The sequence below is a fragment of the Procambarus clarkii genome, chromosome 37, assembly GCF_040958095.1.
Source record: "Procambarus clarkii isolate CNS0578487 chromosome 37, FALCON_Pclarkii_2.0, whole genome shotgun sequence".
Taxonomy (NCBI): Eukaryota; Metazoa; Arthropoda; class Malacostraca; order Decapoda; family Cambaridae; genus Procambarus; species Procambarus clarkii.
Genome location: NC_091186.1, coordinates 32,577,571 through 32,596,346, shown reverse-complemented (window position 1 = coordinate 32,596,346; position 18,776 = coordinate 32,577,571). Strand labels below are relative to the sequence as shown.

The following is an 18,776-nucleotide window of genomic DNA, read 5'->3' as shown; positions in this document are numbered from 1 at the left end:
AATGCCACTATAAAAACATATGTATCTTCGCTTGAGCTTTATATATATGTCTATGGTAACATATTTAAAATGAAGCTTATATTTCTATCTTTCTTAAGACATAAAACATTTGTGTTTAATAACGAATTTATGTGAAATAAGCATAGTTCTGAGAGATAGTTGCTCTGTCGATCAGTCTGTGCGGGGTCGGAGCTCGGTGATTATAAAAATACAAGTACCATCGCTTTAAATTCAAATATTGCCATGGTAAGGTATTTAAAATGAAGCTTATGTTTCTATCTTTCTTGAGACATAAAACTCTTATGTTTATTAAGGAATCTGCGTGAAATAAGCATTGTTCTGAAATTAATATTGCGGGTTTCCAGCTCTACAAGCCATTAAATATGCAACTTTTATACAACAACAAATAACTTCGGTTTTACTTTAAATATTGTCCTGGAAAAGTTTTGACATACAGATCCTGTTTACAACATGGGCAACCATTTTGGAAACGAAACACAAGGGTTGACCCGATTGATACATGGGTCAGATTCCATTTAGGTTCAGAACACATCCACTATGGGAGAGCTGTTTCCTTCAAAAAGTATAATCGTGTGGCATTATGTTTAAAGAAACAATTCCAAGTACATTCTTTGATTAAAAAATATGAGAATAAATACAAGTGTTAATTTTAAATGACTAGATATAAACAAAATTAAGAGGTTGGAAAAATTATATGTGGAACCAGACCAAAACATTGGAACGCTCAGGTGATGAGAGAGTAAACAACCGCCGCCATTTTAGCAGGCTGGTGATGTCCAGCACGAGCATTAAGGGAAAACCTTGACACAAACTGCACCTATCATAAAGAAGAAGCACCACCATTTACCGCCAAGTGCTCACATCAAGTCTAACTCTAAGAAACAACACTCAAGCCTTGACGCTTCTCCCAACATCCGGGGGAGAAAACCTTCACACAAACTGCACCTGTCATAAAAATGAAGACTCACCAGTGTCCACAGTGTCTGAAGGAAGTTTGAAGACTCACATGTTAGTGCATTCAGGTGACAAACCTTATAAGTGTCCAGAGTGTGGAAAGAGATTTAGTCGTCTTGGAGATATGAAGACTCACATGCTAGTGCATTCAGAAGACAAACCTCATGAGTGTCCAGAGTGTGGGAAGAGATTCAGTCAGCGTGGAAATATGAAGACTCATATGTTAGTGCATTCAGGTGACAAACCACATGAGTGTCCAGAGTGTGGGAAGAGATTCAGTATTCCTGGAAATATGAAGACTCACATGTTAGTGCATTCAGGAGATAAACCTCATGAGTGTTCAGAATGTGGAAAGAGATTTAGTCGTCTTGGAGATATGAAGACTCACATGCTTGTGCATTCGGGAGACAAACCTCATAAGTGTCCAGAGTGTGGGAAGCGATTCAGTCAGCGTGGAAGTATGAAGACTCACAGGATGGTGCATGCGGATAAGAGACCTTTTCAATGTGCCGAGTGTGGCAAAAGATTTAGAGATCGTGGAAATATAATAAAGCACATGTTAGTGCATTCAGGTGACAAACCTCATGAGTGTCCAGAGTGTGAGAAGAAATTCAGTCGTCTTGTAGATATGAAGTCTCACATGTTAGTGCATTCAGGAGACAAACCTCATGAGTGTCCAGAGTGTGGAAAGAGATTTAGTCGTCTTGGAGATATGAAGACTCACATGCTAATGCATTCAGGAGACAACACTCATTAGTGTCCAGAGTGTGGGAAGATATTCAGTCAGAGTGGGTATATGAAGGGATACAAGACACTCCGTACATTGACAACATCGCACACTAATATTTTTACCACTTCGGACACCAGCTTTCGATGTTTCGCATATGTGTACGTGTTCCACATTAAAACGACAATATAATGCTATTAACAATTAAAATCTTCTATTTAACAGGCATATAGTTATTAAATGAAGTTTAGTGATGTAATAGACATAATCCGGAGTTGGTAAGGACGCCGCCCGCCAGCGTAAACACAACACACCCGAATACCCACAAACACGATACAACGCACAAAACACAACACTTCTGTCAGTTTTTAGATAAACTCCTTTTATATTTATTATGTGAGAGTTATACTTGTATAAAATGATAACTATTATAGGTAAGCGCCTAATATTTAATATTAATCAATAAAAAAGAAGTCAGAAGCCACACGCCTGTCTGTACATGTCTTTTGTGTAAAAGTATTTTGGGCGCTCATGTACTTGTGCGCTAGCTGGCGTTCACAACTGTTCTCGCCTACAAGCATTAGAATTAAACAAACGAATTTATTTTTTCATTTATATACAAGAAGAGAAGGCTACCCTTGAGTCTGTAATATTCATCTGATCACTGGTCTCCCATTTGGTCCTCATTGCTTTATCTTACTATTATTGAATGTCAATAACCGTATTATGCAATTTCAATTTCTTCTATTTCTTTCTTTATTATGCACCCCATACCCATCCCGTGGGCCGTGGTGTAAAGGATTACAGAGGCACATAATCGGTTCAGGAACTAAACCCTCTAGTTCGTTTAGCTAAGCAAATAACAATGTTTGACGCTAGTTACAAAATTATTAATGTTGTATACACATGTACACACACACTCATACATACATACACACACACACACACACACATATATATATATATATATATATATATATATATATATATATATATATATATATATATATATATATATATATATATAATTATATATATATATAATAAGTATGTATGTATGTATGTAAGGAGAGAGAGAGAGAGAGAGAGAGAGAGAGAGAGAGAGAGAGAGAGAGAGAGAGAGAGAGAGAGAGAGAGAGAGAGAGAGAGAGAGAGAGAGAGAGAGAGAGAGGAGAGAGAGAGAGAGAGAGAGAGAGAAGGAGAGAGAGAGAGAGAAAGAGATGAAGATCGAGACAGAGAAATAGATATAGACAGAGTCAGGGAGAGAATGTTAGACACAGAGACGTATAGATAAGGATATGCAAAGTCAGTGAGAGAATGACAGAGATAGAGCGAGGAAAGAGACAGAGAGATAGGCTGACACAGAGAATGTCAGAAACGAGGAGAGGCAGAGACAGAGGGACAGGGACAGACGGACAGGGCCAAAGGAGGGACGGGGGAACAGAGGGACAGGGAGGGAGACAGGGACAGAGAGAGGGACATGGACAGAGACAGAGGGACAGGAACACAGGGACAGAGACAGAGGGACAGGGTCAGAGAGGGGGACCGGGGGACAGAGGGAGGAGAGGGGGGGCAGGAGACCAAGAGAGAGGTGACAGAGGAGAGACAGGGGATAGAAAGAGTGGGCAGGGGGACAGAGGGAGGGACAGGGACAGACAGAGAAGGACAGGAGCAGATGGACAGAAAGGGCAGAAAGGGTGACAGAGAGAGGGACAGGGGGCAGAGATAGGGACAGGGGAAGAGAGACAGGGACAAGGGGACAGAGATGGATAGGGGGACTGGAGGAAAGGGAGGGGGACAGATGATGGACAGCGGACAGAGAGGTACAGGGGACAGAGAGATGGACAGGGGGACATAGAGGAACAGGGGGACAGAGAGTAACAGGGGGACAGAGAGAGGAACAGGAGGACAGAGAAGAACAGGGGGACAGAGAGAGACAGGGGGGACAGAGAGAGGGACAATGGGATAGAGAGGGACAGGGGGACAGAGAGATGGAAAGGGGGGACAGGGGGACAGAGAGGGGGACAGGGGACAGAGGGGGGAAAGGGATCTGGGACAGAGGACAGAAAATGTGGGCAAGGGGACAAAGTGCGGGACAGGGGACAAAGATGGACAGGGGGACAAAGATGGACAGGGGGGACAGGAGGAAAGGGGGGAGATGTATGAGGGGAAATGTTTGCGGAAGATGGAGAAGGGGTATTTAGAGCGGTAAGTTAGAGAGGGGGCAACTAAGGCCCATCATTGAAAAACAAATGAGCAGCATTGCAATAGCATGAGCCACGCACATCTTTAGCCGGCGTTGTTGAGACATTGTCAATTAAGCGGTGTCCAATAGCAGTATCTTCGGTATTTAAGCGATACCTTAAAAAATACTGGAAATATTGAAAGATATTAATCCAGATATTAATCCCCTTGTGCAACGCACACAAGAGGCAACAGCTTCTAGCTCTACAAGCGGCAATATAAAATAGAGAATAGGCGATTGTTTTCACTCAGTGTAATAAACCCACGGAGCCGCCCACCCGCTGAAGCCGTAAATGCCAAGACATTACTTCCGTTTAAAATTAAGCCGGAATAATCCTCAGGTATATGGAGGAAGTGGGAGGCCTTTGATCAACCGCCGACTTCCAGCCCCGTCGACGGGGCCATCAGCCCTCAGTGTGCCCTCAGCCAAAATAATGTGAAACATGTATGTGGGTGTATTAAATATTTTAATTTATTATTTCCAAGATTTAGCTGTAAGCTCTTGGACCCCGCCTTTCTAAGCGTCGGTTGTCTAATGTACCAACTCTCGGCCTCTTTTCCTCCATCATATCTAAACAACATATATTTTTATCTAACACACTCACACATCCCCAAGATGCAGCCTTTAGCAGCTTCCTGACTTTCAGGTTCCTATTTACTGCAAGGTGAATAGAGGCATTAGTGTGTGTATGTTTGTGTCTGTGTGTGTGTGTGTACGTGTGTACGTGTGTGTGTTTGTGTGTATACTCACCTAGTTGTGGTTGCGGGGGGTTGAGCTCTGGCTCTTTGGTCCCACCTCTCAACTGGCAATCTACTGATGTACAGATTCCTGAGCCTACTGGGCTCTATCATATCTGCATTTGAAACTGTGTATGGAGTCAGCCTCCACCACATCACTGCCTAATGCATTCCATCTATTAACTACTCTGACACTGAAAAAGTTCTTTCTAACATCCCAGTGGCTCATTTGGGTACTAAGTTTCCACCTGTGTCCCCTTGTTCGCCTACCACCCGTGTTAAACAGTTTATCTTTATGTACCCTATCAATTGCTCTGAGAATTTTGTAGGTAGTGATCATGTCTCCCCTTACTCTTCTGTCTTCCAGTGTCATGAGGTGCATTTCTCGCAGCCTGTCCTCGTAACTCATGCCTCTTAGTCCTGGGACTAGCCTATTGGCATACCACTAAACTTTTTCAAGCTTCGTCTTGTGCTTGACAAGGTGTGTGTGTGTGTGTGTACGTGTGTAACACACACGTACTTATGTGGTACGTATGTACTACATAATTGTAAGGCGTTTGCTGAATTAGAAAAGTCGGCTAGCAGTCCACCCTTAACGACACAATTAACTCATTACATAAAAAAATACGTGGCTGTGCAACAGTGTGTGAGAATTGGGGAACTGGTGTGCATTTAGACGACTGGTGAGGACCAACAATGACGTAGAAGGATGGCACTAGCGTCTGAATCAAAGGGCAGTGAGGGACAACTTGGCTTTATATATTTTAATCCCCTTACTATACCGTGAGGCGTCCCTGGTAACCTTGCAATACCAACTGGTTTCTAATCAAAAGCTAAAGTCCAGTCGCCGCAAGGGCAATAAAGAGAAACAGGAACATTTGTGGAAGCTTTGGGACCGTTACGAGGAAAAACAGATAAGCACCTCACAGTTCCTCAAGGAATGTTCGCGTTTTATCCCAGGATGTGCCTGAACTAGAATTAGAAAACAGCAGTCTGTTTACTGGTTGTTATTTAACTTAAGTTAGTTGTAAATGATAATGTAAAAATAGCCACTGAGAACTGATGAGTTGCCTAAGACTTTTGCTCGTAAAGAGGGAATTGATTACAAACTTAGACTGCCTTTGAGCAGCCTGAGGACAGCAATATCCCAGGAACATCAACTAAATTTCGGAGACTTGAGGCAAAGTGAAATTCAAACCAGTTACTCCATTTATCATCATTCTATTATGCAGGAAGAACCGCACGTCTATGGGTCATCCAATAATGTTAGCAGACTTCTAGAATCTAGATGTTACCACTGCTAGGCTTAGGCTCGGCTACAAGTACCTCTGGGAGTTTGTAACATCTGCTGATGTAGATTTGACTAAATGTAAACTCTGTCAGCAGAACTATTCGCATCCTTTGCGTCATTATATAATGGAATGTGAAAAATCGCGGAATTTAGAGATAACACCATCAATAGTGTCCAAGAAATGTGTAAGTACTTCATTCATAATGATGTGCTGCTCGAAATCTTAGCGAAGTATCCAAAATTTGCTTACTGTAGGTAATGCATGCACATGACTGTAAAGCTGCCGCCCAGTTGGGTGGGTGTGCAGCAAGACTAGTAACTGTGTGACTCACCATAGATGTAAAGTGCCTTGTATAGTGACTGTTGTGAGCCTCTTGTTGATCACTTGTGACACAAAGATTATTGATGTGTGTATTTGTGTAGGTGATTAGATATGTATGTGTATGTATATATGTATACGTATATATATATATATATATGTACATGTATGTATGAGAGTGTGTACATGTATATATAATATTAATAATTTTGTAACTAGCGTCACAAATTGATATTTGCTTAGCTAAACGAACTACAAGGTTCAGTTCCTGAACCGATTATGTGCCTCTGTAATCCTTTACACCACCGCCCACGGGATGGGTATGGGGTCCATAATAAAGAAAGAAATTGAATTGAATTGGTCTGATTAAGACTTTATGACCATGTAATCTATGTTTTGCTCCACTACTTACTGGTTGAGTATGGGGTGCATAACAAATAATAGCCTCCTTCGGGGGCGCCTTGTTTCTAAACGTGTTAGTCTTAAATCCTTTAATCTCAAATCTTGCTACAATGTACCTCTTAATAAATGTTATGTACTCTCGCAACCCAATGTACCTTCTTGTATATAAATAAATAGATTTCAACTGTAAGGGGGTATGGTTTGCACCTTGTTATTCTAATAATGGATAAATAATTCTAATAATGGAAGCGCTAATTATATGAACAAGTGCCATGTATTTATTCAGACGAGAACAACAGCGAACACAAACCAGCGCATATACGAACGGAATGGTTTGTATGTACAAACTTCTCAGTGAACGAAGTTGTTTCTAGCCCGGTATCCGAAATTGCAGTATACGACTTGACCAGTCCCCATATGGGGACTCACAGGATGATGCATACGGATGAGACCTTTTCAATGTGCCGAGTGTGGCAAAAAAATTAGAGAACGTGGAACTATAATAAAGCATATGTTAGTGCATTCAGGTGAAAAACATCACGAGTGTCCGAAGTGTGGGAAGAAGTTCAGTCATCTTGAAAATATGAAGAGGCACAAGATGATACATGCAGATAATAGGCTAAACACTTTGAGTGTGGAAGATAATTAAGAGAATGTTAAAGGATAATGAGGCACATAATAGTATATTAACTTACCTTTAATCTGGCAGTATGCTATCACAATGTCAGTTGGATGTTCTTCAGAAATAATTATATTTTGTTTGAGAAATACACTTCACCATGAAAGGTAAAGATCTGAAGATATTTTATTATATTGTTTTTTTATGAAAATTAGATGACCAACCAAGAACTAGAGAATCTGTCAATGCAGGAAAACTTAAAAGTGCTTATAAGTATAGAAATATCTCTTTAGTTTAGCAAAGATAAAACAAAGCTTTAAATGTTTTTCTTCATATTTATGTAAATAATGATGTGGTTTTTGTTCTCTGTGGAAATTTATTTAAATATAATATACTCTGTAGCGAAGTTATGGACATTTTTGTTGTAATATTATTTAGCATTGGAGATGGTGAAGGCAGTCTGAGACATAGTTAAGATGAGACTATTTGATTGGTAGGGAAATAAATTAATCAAGGAATTTTCTCATCAGATTCATATGCAAACTGATGTGCATTTTTATTTTTTGTTGAGGCCCATTTATGAGTTCTACTCTTGGTTATAAATATTTTACCACAGTTTATAGAAGGCTGACTGGTATTTATAACTGTCAGTCAAGTGAATATGTAATTTAAATTTATATTACTCTTGAAATATATAACACTCTAAATTTACCAGAAATTTATATTACTCTTTCCTAACTTTATCAGTTATGCTGTAATTGTCTGGAAATAATATTTTACCCGACTTACCAGAGGGCCATTAACTTTAGTGGCCTCGATGAGAATAGGAAGCCGGCGGCTTGTTGAAGGTTCCCTGCATCCCCCATTTGCTTTGATGATCTTTTCAGGTATATTTTGAAATTCAGCACAGTTTCGGCAGGTATGGCTTCAGCGGGTTGGCAGTTCAATCGATCAATAACCCTGATAACCCTATGGGTGAAAAAGCTTGATTCGAAGTTATATTAGCCTGAGTGGCAATTATATTAGCCTAACTGGCATAATCCTCTGTGTCTATTATATTATCCAAACTGGCATAATCCTCTCTGTCAATTATATTATCCAAACTGTCAATTATATTAAGATGATTGTGAATTACATAATCCTGACTGGGAATTATATTAGCATTACTCAATTTATATCAAAGATATATTTATTTATGTTGTGGTGCTCGTGGGTTCTATTAAATCTACCAGTGAAGAGTTTCAGATCAGGATTATCATTTAGGAACAAGGTTTTGTACATATAAATGGCACAAGAGAATGTGTAGACCGAGTGTATATTTAGCATGTTTACGGAATTTAAACAGAGAGGCTGTGTCTTGTTTGAAGACAGTTTTATAGTTCTGATAACAGGTTTTTGTTGGGTGATGATGGACTTGAGGTAATTTACAGTTGATGAATGAACAATCATGCACAGATAACACACGTTGGGACGCGAACCCTAAATTACAAAAAAGCCTCTAGATATTTAGCTCCATTCATTGCATTGCTCTACAACACATCATTCAAACTCCAAACCTTTATTGATATTCTAAAAAAAAAAGCAAGAGTAACCTTAGTCCTTAAAAGGGGCTGAAGTCAACCTCACTCAAGTCAACAATTATAGACCAATATCAATTCTGCCAATTTTGTCTGAAATATTTTAATGAGATAATCTACAAGCAGCATTACTCCTATTTAGCAAACCAAAATATACTTAATTTTTGCCATAATGGCTTTAGGCCCAGAAAAGGACCAATCATATACTTATTAGTATGATTAACTGGATATATGCAGCTCTTGAAAAAAATGAGTACCCAGTTTATTTATTTGTTTACCTAAATAAGACTTTTTGACACAACACAGTAACCTTCATAAATTACAACATTACGGAGTAAGAGGCCACTCCCTCCAATACCTACAATCTTACCTCAGTGACAGGCTCCAGTATGTCTACTTGTGAATGATTCCAATTTTCCCAATCTACCCATTAACACTGGTGTTCCACCTGGCAGAATTCTTCGCCCTCTCGTCTTTCTCATCTCTACCTCTCTTTGCAGCCTGTTGCCATCGTGAGGGGGCTTGGTTGGCAGATGCTAGAGTGTGATGCTCCATGGGACAGTGTCCTCTGTCCTTTTGAAGCCTTATGCTCCTGCTGCCATCTTCACTAATTGTGCTGAATGCTTTTTCCTATTAGTTTAATTATTCCTTCACAATTTTCCTTTTTAATTGCTATTTCCTGGCAACTTATTGCTATTCTTAATTATTCTTTCAGATGTCTTCTTAATAATAATGATAATAATAATAATAATACTGTAATAGGTTACATTGAGTTAATTAGGTAGTACTTAGTTTTCATCTTAAACTGGTTGAGAGAGGTACAATCAATGACCTTCCCAACATAATTGGGAAGGTCATTCCACATTCTGGGTACCTTGATTTGTAGAGCATTCCTAGTTTGATTAAGTCTAACTCTTGGAATATCATATAGGTATTTGTTTCTGGTGTGATACACATGAGTTCTGTTACAACATTCTAGGAAGCGTTGAAGGTCAGGATTGACATTACAATTCAGAGTTTTAAATATATAGAGTACACAAGAGAGGATGTGCAGTGACTTAATATCTAACATAGTCAGAGATTTGAGTAAGGGTACCGAGTGCTGTCTGGGGCCAGAGTTAGATATTGTTCTAATAGCAGCTTTGTGTTGGGTAATTAGCGGACGTAAATGATTTTGGGTAGTAGAACCCCAAGCACAAATACCATAATTGAGATAAGGATAGATGAGAAAGTAATAGAGCGTCACCAGGGCAGGGCAAGGAACATAATATATGATCTTAGAAAGAATGTCAAGAGTTTTAGAAACTTTTTTTGCTATATTTAAAACATGTCCCAGGAAATTCAGCTTGTTAACGATGAGGACACCAAGGAATTTACCATCAATTTTACTACTGATTTGTATATTGTTTATTCTTAAATTAATTTAATTTGAGGATCTATTACCAAACAATATATAGAAAGTTTTGTTAATGTTAAGGGTGAGTTTGTTAGCAGTTAGCCAACTGCTAACAAAGTTGGGGAGCCGGTCGGCCGAGCGGACAGCACGCTGGACTTGTGATCCTGTGGTCCTGGGTTCGATCCCAGGCGCCGGCGAGAAACAATGGGCAGAGTTTCTTTCACCCTATGCCCCTTTTACCTAGCAGTAAAATAGGTACCTGGGTGTTAGTCAGCTGTCACGGGCTGCTTCCTGGGGGTGGAGGCCTGGTCGAGGACCGGGCCGCGGGACACTAAAAAGCCCCGAAATCATCTCAAGATAACCTCAAGAAGATAGCCAAAGATGGACTTTACTTAGTTTAGTATTCACAGTGCCATTTAGAGCAAGAGGGTCAGGACTGGAGATGATGAAAGTTGCATCATCAGCAAATAAGATTGGTTTGAGGTGTTGAGAGGAATTTGGAAGGTCATTAATGTAGATGAGAAAGAGGAGAGGGCCAAGTATGCTGCCCTGTGGAACACTGATGTTTATAGCTAGTGTCGGAGAAATGGAATTATTCACAGAAACATACTGGAGCCTGTCAGTAAGGTAGAACTGAAGGTATTGCAGGGAGTGACCACTGACTCCATAATGATGTAATTTAAGAAGGTTTTGGTGGTTCATAGTGTCAAAAGCCTTACGTAGGTCCACAAATATCCCAACAGGGAACTCATTTTTATCAAGAGCTGCATGTATTAAGTTAATCATACTAATAAGTGCATTTTTAGTGCTCTTTCTGGGTCTGAAGCCATATTGACAAGAGCTTAGTATATTGTGTTTGGCTAGATAAGAGAAACCTGCTTGTAGATTAGTTTTTCAAATATTTTTGACAAGTTGGCAGAATTGATATAGGTCTGAAGTTGACATCAGTGAGATCACCACATTTATGGACTGGGGTTACTCTCGCTTTTTTTAGAATATCTGGAAAAGTTTGGAATTCATGTTTATTTATTTATTTATTTATTTATTTATTTATTTATTTATTTATTTATTTATTTATTTATTTATTTATTTATTTATTTATTTATTTATATACAAGAAGGTACATTGGGATTGTGAAGATACATAATATGGTAATTACAATCTTGTAAAGCCACTAGTACGTACAGCGTACTAGTGGCTCTACAGGAAAATCTAATGAATACTGAATTATACTAACCAAGGAAGTTACTTTACTGTATGGCGCAAGATATCGTCACCATAGGGTGGCGAGACTGCACCTGACTACTGACGAGCGATGACAGAGGGTCATCCTCATCCCCTGACTTGTCGGTGAAGCCATGAGTCAGCACTGCTGAGTCAGGAACTAGACCCGCTGAAGGCAGTTCTAATTCCTCTCTAACATGATATTGTTTCAATTTCATGCTAGAGAGTTTCAGTGTTTTGGGCAGGTCCTTAATCTAAGAAAATTTTAAGTAGGTAAATACTTGCAAAGTTTATGAAAAATGATAACAGATACAAGGCAAGAAAAAAAAAAGATGAGAGAAAATTGTAGGTATATTGAAGCACATAGGTAGCTCAGATTGATTGCAATGATAGCTTGAAAGGTAGTTGACAAAAATTGGTAGTCACAATGCAGCATATGGCTAGCACATAAAAGAAGACAGCAATGAACACAATGATAAGGGGCCGGATTCAGGAAGGTACTTACGAAGGCTCTCTACAGAAAAGGACTAGCAGAAATAAAAATGCCAACAGAGATGAATGAAATTATACAAACTAAGTTAAAATTTAATAATATCAGTAGGTTTCCCAATGTAATTGGAGCAATCGATTGTACCCATGTCCCCATTAAAGCTCCAAAAGTTGAAGAAAACATATATGTAAATAGAAAACAATATCATTCTTTGAACATTCAAGTTGTGTCAAATCCTGATAATGTAATCATGGATTTCTGTGCAAGATACCCTGGAAGCACTCATGATGCTTTCATATGGGCTAACAGCAGACTCCATGACAGATTTGAAGCAGGAGAATTTGGCATTTCCTATTTGCTAGGTAAGATATGCATTTTATATATATGACCTTCATTTATAGTACAGTAGGTTGCCTATTTGTTATTTATCGAGTCACAACAAATACACTGTACAGTCTATAAATAAAAGTTGTTTAATATTGAATGGTAACAGCTTATTGTATTATGAATAGTATAAAGAAATTTATTCATGTTGATTTTATATTAAAGAAATGAAAGTGTGTTTTAGCCCTGATATGGAGAATGAGAGTGAGAATTTTGAATGGAAATCAGCAGAAATGTGTTTAAACTGGTGTTTATATACATCATGTGTCATGGGTGTACCAGAGATTACAAGTGGATGATTAAGTTAAATATGGAAGGAAGTGGATTACATTTTGGTTGTTTTGACATGTCAGTTATATGCCTCTGAACATTAAATGAGAATGATGTATGTAATGCAAGAGGTATTCATATGACAGAGGAAGGTAACCAACCACTTCAGATGCTAGAATCAAGTAGTGTGTGAAAGACAGTGTGGGTTTAGGATTATTGAGTGATTTTTAAAGATGTATGCACATTTTATAAATTAAATATCTATGCAGGTGACAGTGGCTATCCCTTGCAACACAACTTACTTACACCCTTCACAAACCCTGAAAACCCTCCAGAAGAGCTGTATAACATTAGCCATGCAAGAACAAGAGTGGTAATCGAGAAAACTTTTGGCGTGTTAAAATCTCGGTTTAGGTGTCTCCACAGGTCTGGTGGTAGTCTTCAATATGAACCAGATAAATGTGCAAAGATTTCAGTTGCATGTATGTTGTTGCACAATTATTGCATTGAGCAAAGAATACCTCTTGAAGAGATCATTGATGATGACTTTATAATGAATGAAAATGTTGAAGGTGGAGCACATGAAAATGGGCACACACAAAGAAGGGAAGTAGTAAGGAATTTTTTCTCATAAATTTTTATTTCAAATCATACTTATATAACAAAGTAAAACATGTAATTGAAAACACTACATAATGGAACTTTTGTATAAAAATAATATGTGTTTGATGATAGTAGAATTAGTTTTATAATAGCAAGATATTATACCAGTAGTTATTAAGTAAATAAACACTGGTGAACATGAAAAATGAGAGAAGGTGATGAGACCTGCCTGATGTGATCATTTACTATCACCAAATGCCCCTGTTCACCTAGTAATCAGTAAGGGTGTACCTTAGCTATACATATACAGTTTTAATTTATTTTGTTTGGTTTTATTTTGAAATTAAATGTGGGTGAGACATAAAAGAAAAACATCCTGAACAAATGATGTTAGGTTAGGGTAAAAACTACAAAAACTTTGGTCATTGAATACTTAGGCCTCTAATTATGGCCTGTTAAAAAAAAAGAGAGGGATGGGGACTGAATAGGGACAAGGGGCTGATGGAAGAAAGGTGGCAGGATAAATAGACAATCATGGGCACCACACTGTACACCCCCAAATATGTATGTACAGTATGTGTGTGTATATATATATTTCATCTTACAGGCTGTATTACAATATGCTTTATTTTTCCTAGGTACCCAATACTGTATAGTGTTCCTGGACACGCATCCAAAAAAATACCAATTTTAACAGTTAAAAACATTTGAAATGTTATTGCTTATTGCTATACGTAATGAGCTAGCTTTAAGGAGAGAAAGAGTCTTTAAAGATCGTCTAAATCCATTAGATGTAAGTGATAAAAAATTGTTAAGGTACTATCGTTTTCCACGTCATATGATCTTAAGACTTTGTGAAGACCTTAAAGATGATATTGAAAGAATAACTAGAAGAGGTCAAGCCATTCCTGCCCATACATCATTGTTAGTAGCTCTGAGATTTTATGCAAGTGGAAGTTTTCAAAGTGTTATTGGAGATTCAACTGGTCTCAGTCAATCGAGTGTATCAAGAATAATAACTGGAGTGACGGAAGCTCTCTACAGAAAAGGACTAGCAGAAATAAAAATGCCAACAGAGATGAATGAAATTATACAAACTAAGTTAAAATTTAATAATATCAGTAGGTTTCCCAATGTAATTGGAGCAATCGATTGTACCCATGTCCCCATTAAAGCTCCAAAAGTTGAAGAAAACATATATGTAAATAGAAAACAATATCATTCTTTGAACATTCAAGTTGTGTCAAATCCTGATAATGTAATCATGGATTTCTGTGCAAGATACCCTGGAAGCACTCATGATGCTTTCATATGGGCTAACAGCAGACTCCATGACAGATTTGAAGCAGGAGAATTTGGCATTTCCTATTTGCTAGGTAAGATATGCATTTTATATATATGACCTTCATTTATAGTACAGTAGGTTGCCTATTTGTTATTTATCGAGTCACAACAAATACACTGTACAGTCTATAAATAAAAGTTGTTTAATATTGAATGGTAACAGCTTATTGTATTATGAATAGTATAAAGAAATTTATTCATGTTGATTTTATATTAAAGAAATGAAAGTGTGTTTTAGCCCTGATATGGAGAATGAGAGTGAGAATTTTGAATGGAAATCAGCAGAAATGTGTTTAAACTGGTGTTTATATACATCATGTGTCATGGGTGTACCAGAGATTACAAGTGGATGATTAAGTTAAATATGGAAGGAAGTGGATTACATTTTGGTTGTTTTGACATGTCAGTTATATGCCTCTGAACATTAAATGAGAATGATGTATGTAATGCAAGAGGTATTCATATGACAGAGGAAGGTAACCAACCACTTCAGATGCTAGAATCAAGTAGTGTGTGAAAGACAGTGTGGGTTTAGGATTATTGAGTGATTTTTAAAGATGTATGCACATTTTATAAATTAAATATCTATGCAGGTGACAGTGGCTATCCCTTGCAACACAACTTACTTACACCCTTCACAAACCCTGAAAACCCTCCAGAAGAGCTGTATAACATTAGCCATGCAAGAACAAGAGTGGTAATCGAGAAAACTTTTGGCGTGTTAAAATCTCGGTTTAGGTGTCTCCACAGGTCTGGTGGTAGTCTTCAATATGAACCAGATAAATGTGCAAAGATTTCAGTTGCATGTATGTTGTTGCACAATTATTGCATTGAGCAAAGAATACCTCTTGAAGAGATCATTGATGATGACTTTATAATGAATGAAAATGTTGAAGGTGGAGCACATGAAAATGGGCACACACAAAGAAGGGAAGTAGTAAGGAATTTTTTCTCATAAATTTTTATTTCAAATCATACTTATATAACAAAGTAAAACATGTAATTGAAAACACTACATAATGGAACTTTTGTATAAAAATACAAGTACAGTAACTCAAGAATTTATCAATAACGGAAATCAAAAACATTTATAATTGGATTCATAGATTTATTTGTAAGTTATCCTATCAATTTTTACCTATTAAATTCAATAGCACATACTGTATATGTAAGTGAAACATAAATATACAAACAAACTGTTACAAACATGTACCTGCTGATTTGGAAATATTATTTATGCTGCTATACTTTATATGGAAAGTCAGATACCTGAGGAGAAATATATGCATCTGACAAAAGACCAAAAATTTGTGTGAAAAATATATCAATAAATATTTATTCATAGACACTAAGAAATGTGGTACATAAAGTGGCTGGGTAAATTTTTGGTTTGTAAAATAACAGTGTTTGTTAGCCAATGCTGTGTATACACAGCATTGGCCTTAAAATTGAATTATTTTAATTATAAAATAAAGTTGCTTTCAATGCAGTACAGTGTTTAATATACCTTACATGTAAGGGAAAAATTTAATATAATTTTGTTTAAATGATATACACAAAACAATGATATAGGCCATCAATATGTTGTCCTTAGACCAATTTGAGGTGAAACATATATTAGGGATGTGATAAAATAATTATATCTTTGCCATTAATCTTTTTGCCAATAAAAATGTTTCTTATTCTGGTGTTTTTTCATATTGTCACTACTTTGAACTCTCAACAATTAAACCTAGCAATTGATAAACATTCTTTAATACAAAAAAACATGTAAATATTTACACCAAACATAAGTTGACTATATGAGGTAGATTGGTTATTAAATTACACTATATACTATGCAAGTCATAGCAAAATTAATGATATGAATAATTGTTACATTTTAATGTTTCAATATTGTTCTTATTTACAATTGTTATTACAAAATATTATAATTTCTTAAACTAATTTTAGAGATTATAATTAGAAAGATTTAAATAAATTTCATAGTGCCTGATTATTTTTCTTGACTGAAGATTTAAGATCCTGAAATTTCTTGCGAACATCGGCTTGTTGTCTTGAGCAGAGACCAACACCACTTACAGCAACAGCTACTTGGCTCCAGGCACAGTGTTTATCTTGGGTAGTGACTTGTCTTGATAGCTTCCCAAAAATTATGCGTTCTCTCTTCTTAACCTCATCAACGAGAACTGTCAGCTCCTCTTCACTGAAGTTTGCTTTCCTTTTTATCCCAGTCATTTTCTTTGTCTTATTTATTTATGAATACTAAGAGGATGTAGTATGTTTGTTTTGGTTCTTGATAGTAGGTGTAGTTTGCGTGAAGTGTCTATTCTCTCGATGACTACACGAGTACAAATGTTGGGAGACGCGTTAATGTTGAGAATGACTAGGTTTCAAAAGTGTTTGATGTCTTGTACTGTAGATAAAGTGAATAAACAGAGGCGTGTTAGAGGGAGACGCCGCACTGTAGGACGGGGTGGTTTTGTGCTGGCGTCAGCTAATCCTTGGTGCTGCGGCCAGACACTTGTCTTCTGTGTTTGCCTGTTGGTTGCGCCAACTATGAATGTGGCACAGGTCAAATGTGGCCACTTTGTTGGTCACTGGAGATATTTAGCCAGTGCTTTGATTATTGGATAATTTTCATGTAACGAGCTGTCACCTAGTAATATACACGATGGTAAAGGTTATTTTAAGTGCGCTATTTTTTTTTTTGTTTTATTTACTCTGGCACTACAATGTCGAAACCAGTGAAGGAGATAGTGTTTGATTGTTTCAGGCACATGACTGGATGCACAGATCATTTCTTCTTCTTGATAGTAGGTAGAGTTTGCAACAGATGATTTTTCTGACAACAATACCACGAGAAACCACAATGTTTACATAACACAGCTGATATTGCATTAGCGTGATTGGTCAGGTTAGAAATGTAACAGTCACTCTGATTGGCCAAACGAAACACAGTAGTGACCTCTGTCGGCACGTAAGTGAACAAGACCCAAAACCTAAATATCTTCCTAAGTGGGTACCTTATTGAATCGCACCTAAGCATCTTCTTAGGCAACCCGTTCTCGCAAATTTAATAAGTCAATATTGACTTATTAAATATGTGCATAGGTGACATACTTAACATAATAGTTTCCCTTGAAAAGCTTCATAGAAAACACCGACCTTACCTAACCTACTTAGTACGTTAAGATAAGCATCTTATTGCTTCGTAATTACAATTATTACCTAACCTATACCTATAATAGGTTAAGTAACAATTGTAATTACGAAGCTATAAGATGCTTATTTTAACATACTAAGTAGGTTAGGTAAGGTTGGTGTTTTCTATGAAGCTTTTCAAGGGAAACTATTATGTTAAGTATGTCACCTATGCACATATTTAATAAGTCAATATTGACTTATTAAATTTGCGAGAACGGGTTGTCTTAGGGCGCACTTAGGAACCTTCGTAGCAAACCCACTTACGAAGAAATACACAGAACTTCCTGAATCTAGGTCAAGGTTGTTTGGGTTAAGTACATAAAAATTGGGAGATTGGGTAACACTAGATACAGAGCAAATTTAAAGCTCAGCGTAGGAAACTAAAAAGATGAAATTAGGTACTTTTTGGTTTTGCTTTTAAATAAGGCAAATGTTTGACAGCTTTTCAATTCACTAGGGAGTGAGTTTCATAGACTAGGTCCCTTAATTTGCATAGAGTGTTTACACAGATTAAGTTTGACCCTGGGGATATCAAAGAGATATTTATTTCTGGTGTGGTGATAATGGGTCCTATTACATCTGACCAGGGAGAGTTTCAGAGCATGGTTTGCTTTTAAGAACAGGGTTTTGTAAATGTAGTTGACACAAGAGAATGAGTGGAGGGAGTTAATATTTAGCAAGTTTAGGGATTTAAACAAGGGAGCTGAGTGTTGTCTGAAAGCAGAGTTAGTTATTATTCTGATAGCAGATTTTGGCTGGGTGATGATAGGCTTAAGGTGGTTTGCAGTGGTAGACCCCCATGCACAGATACCATAATTAAGATAGGGGTAGATTAGTGCATAATATAGTGAGAGGAGGGCAGAGTTAGGAACATAATATCTTATTTTAGAGAGTATACATAACTGTCTTAGAGACTTTCTTAGTTATGTGTTGAATGTGGGTGCTGAAGTTGAGTCGCTTGTATAG

The 18,776-nt window shown here is 37.4% G+C and overlaps 2 protein-coding genes across 2 annotated transcripts; both read left to right on the top strand.

Annotated features, from left to right (window-relative positions):
• Window positions 1-12,027: 12,027 nt before the first annotated feature.
• Window positions 12,028-13,356, top strand: LOC123751517 (putative nuclease HARBI1). Its single transcript, XM_045733601.2, has 2 exons — window positions 12,028-12,364; window positions 12,926-13,356. The coding sequence occupies exons 1-2, from the start codon at window positions 12,055-12,057 to the stop codon at window positions 13,288-13,290; spliced, it is 675 nt and encodes a 224-aa protein (XP_045589557.2). The 5' UTR covers window positions 12,028-12,054; the 3' UTR covers window positions 13,291-13,356.
• Window positions 13,357-13,400: 44 nt separating this feature from the next.
• LOC123765812 (putative nuclease HARBI1) lies at window positions 13,401-16,092 on the top strand. The gene is made up of 2 exons (XM_045754578.2): window positions 13,401-14,635; window positions 15,197-16,092. The coding sequence occupies exons 1-2, from the start codon at window positions 13,972-13,974 to the stop codon at window positions 15,559-15,561; spliced, it is 1,029 nt and encodes a 342-aa protein (XP_045610534.1). The 5' UTR covers window positions 13,401-13,971; the 3' UTR covers window positions 15,562-16,092.
• The last annotated feature ends 2,684 nt before the right edge of the window (window positions 16,093-18,776 follow it).

Bases quoted from the DNA above. Each gene is read 5' to 3' on its own strand.
- LOC123751517 (XM_045733601.2), top strand. From the start codon at position 12,055: ATGCCAACAGAGATGAATGAAATTATACAAACTAAGTTAAAATTTAAT. The intron at 12,365-12,925 runs GTAAGATATGCA...ATATCTATGCAG, and splicing joins TGGCATTTCCTATTTGCTAG to GTGACAGTGGCTATCCCTTG.
- LOC123765812 (XM_045754578.2), top strand. From the start codon at position 13,972: ATGTTATTGCTTATTGCTATACGTAATGAGCTAGCTTTAAGGAGAGAA. The intron at 14,636-15,196 runs GTAAGATATGCA...ATATCTATGCAG, and splicing joins TGGCATTTCCTATTTGCTAG to GTGACAGTGGCTATCCCTTG.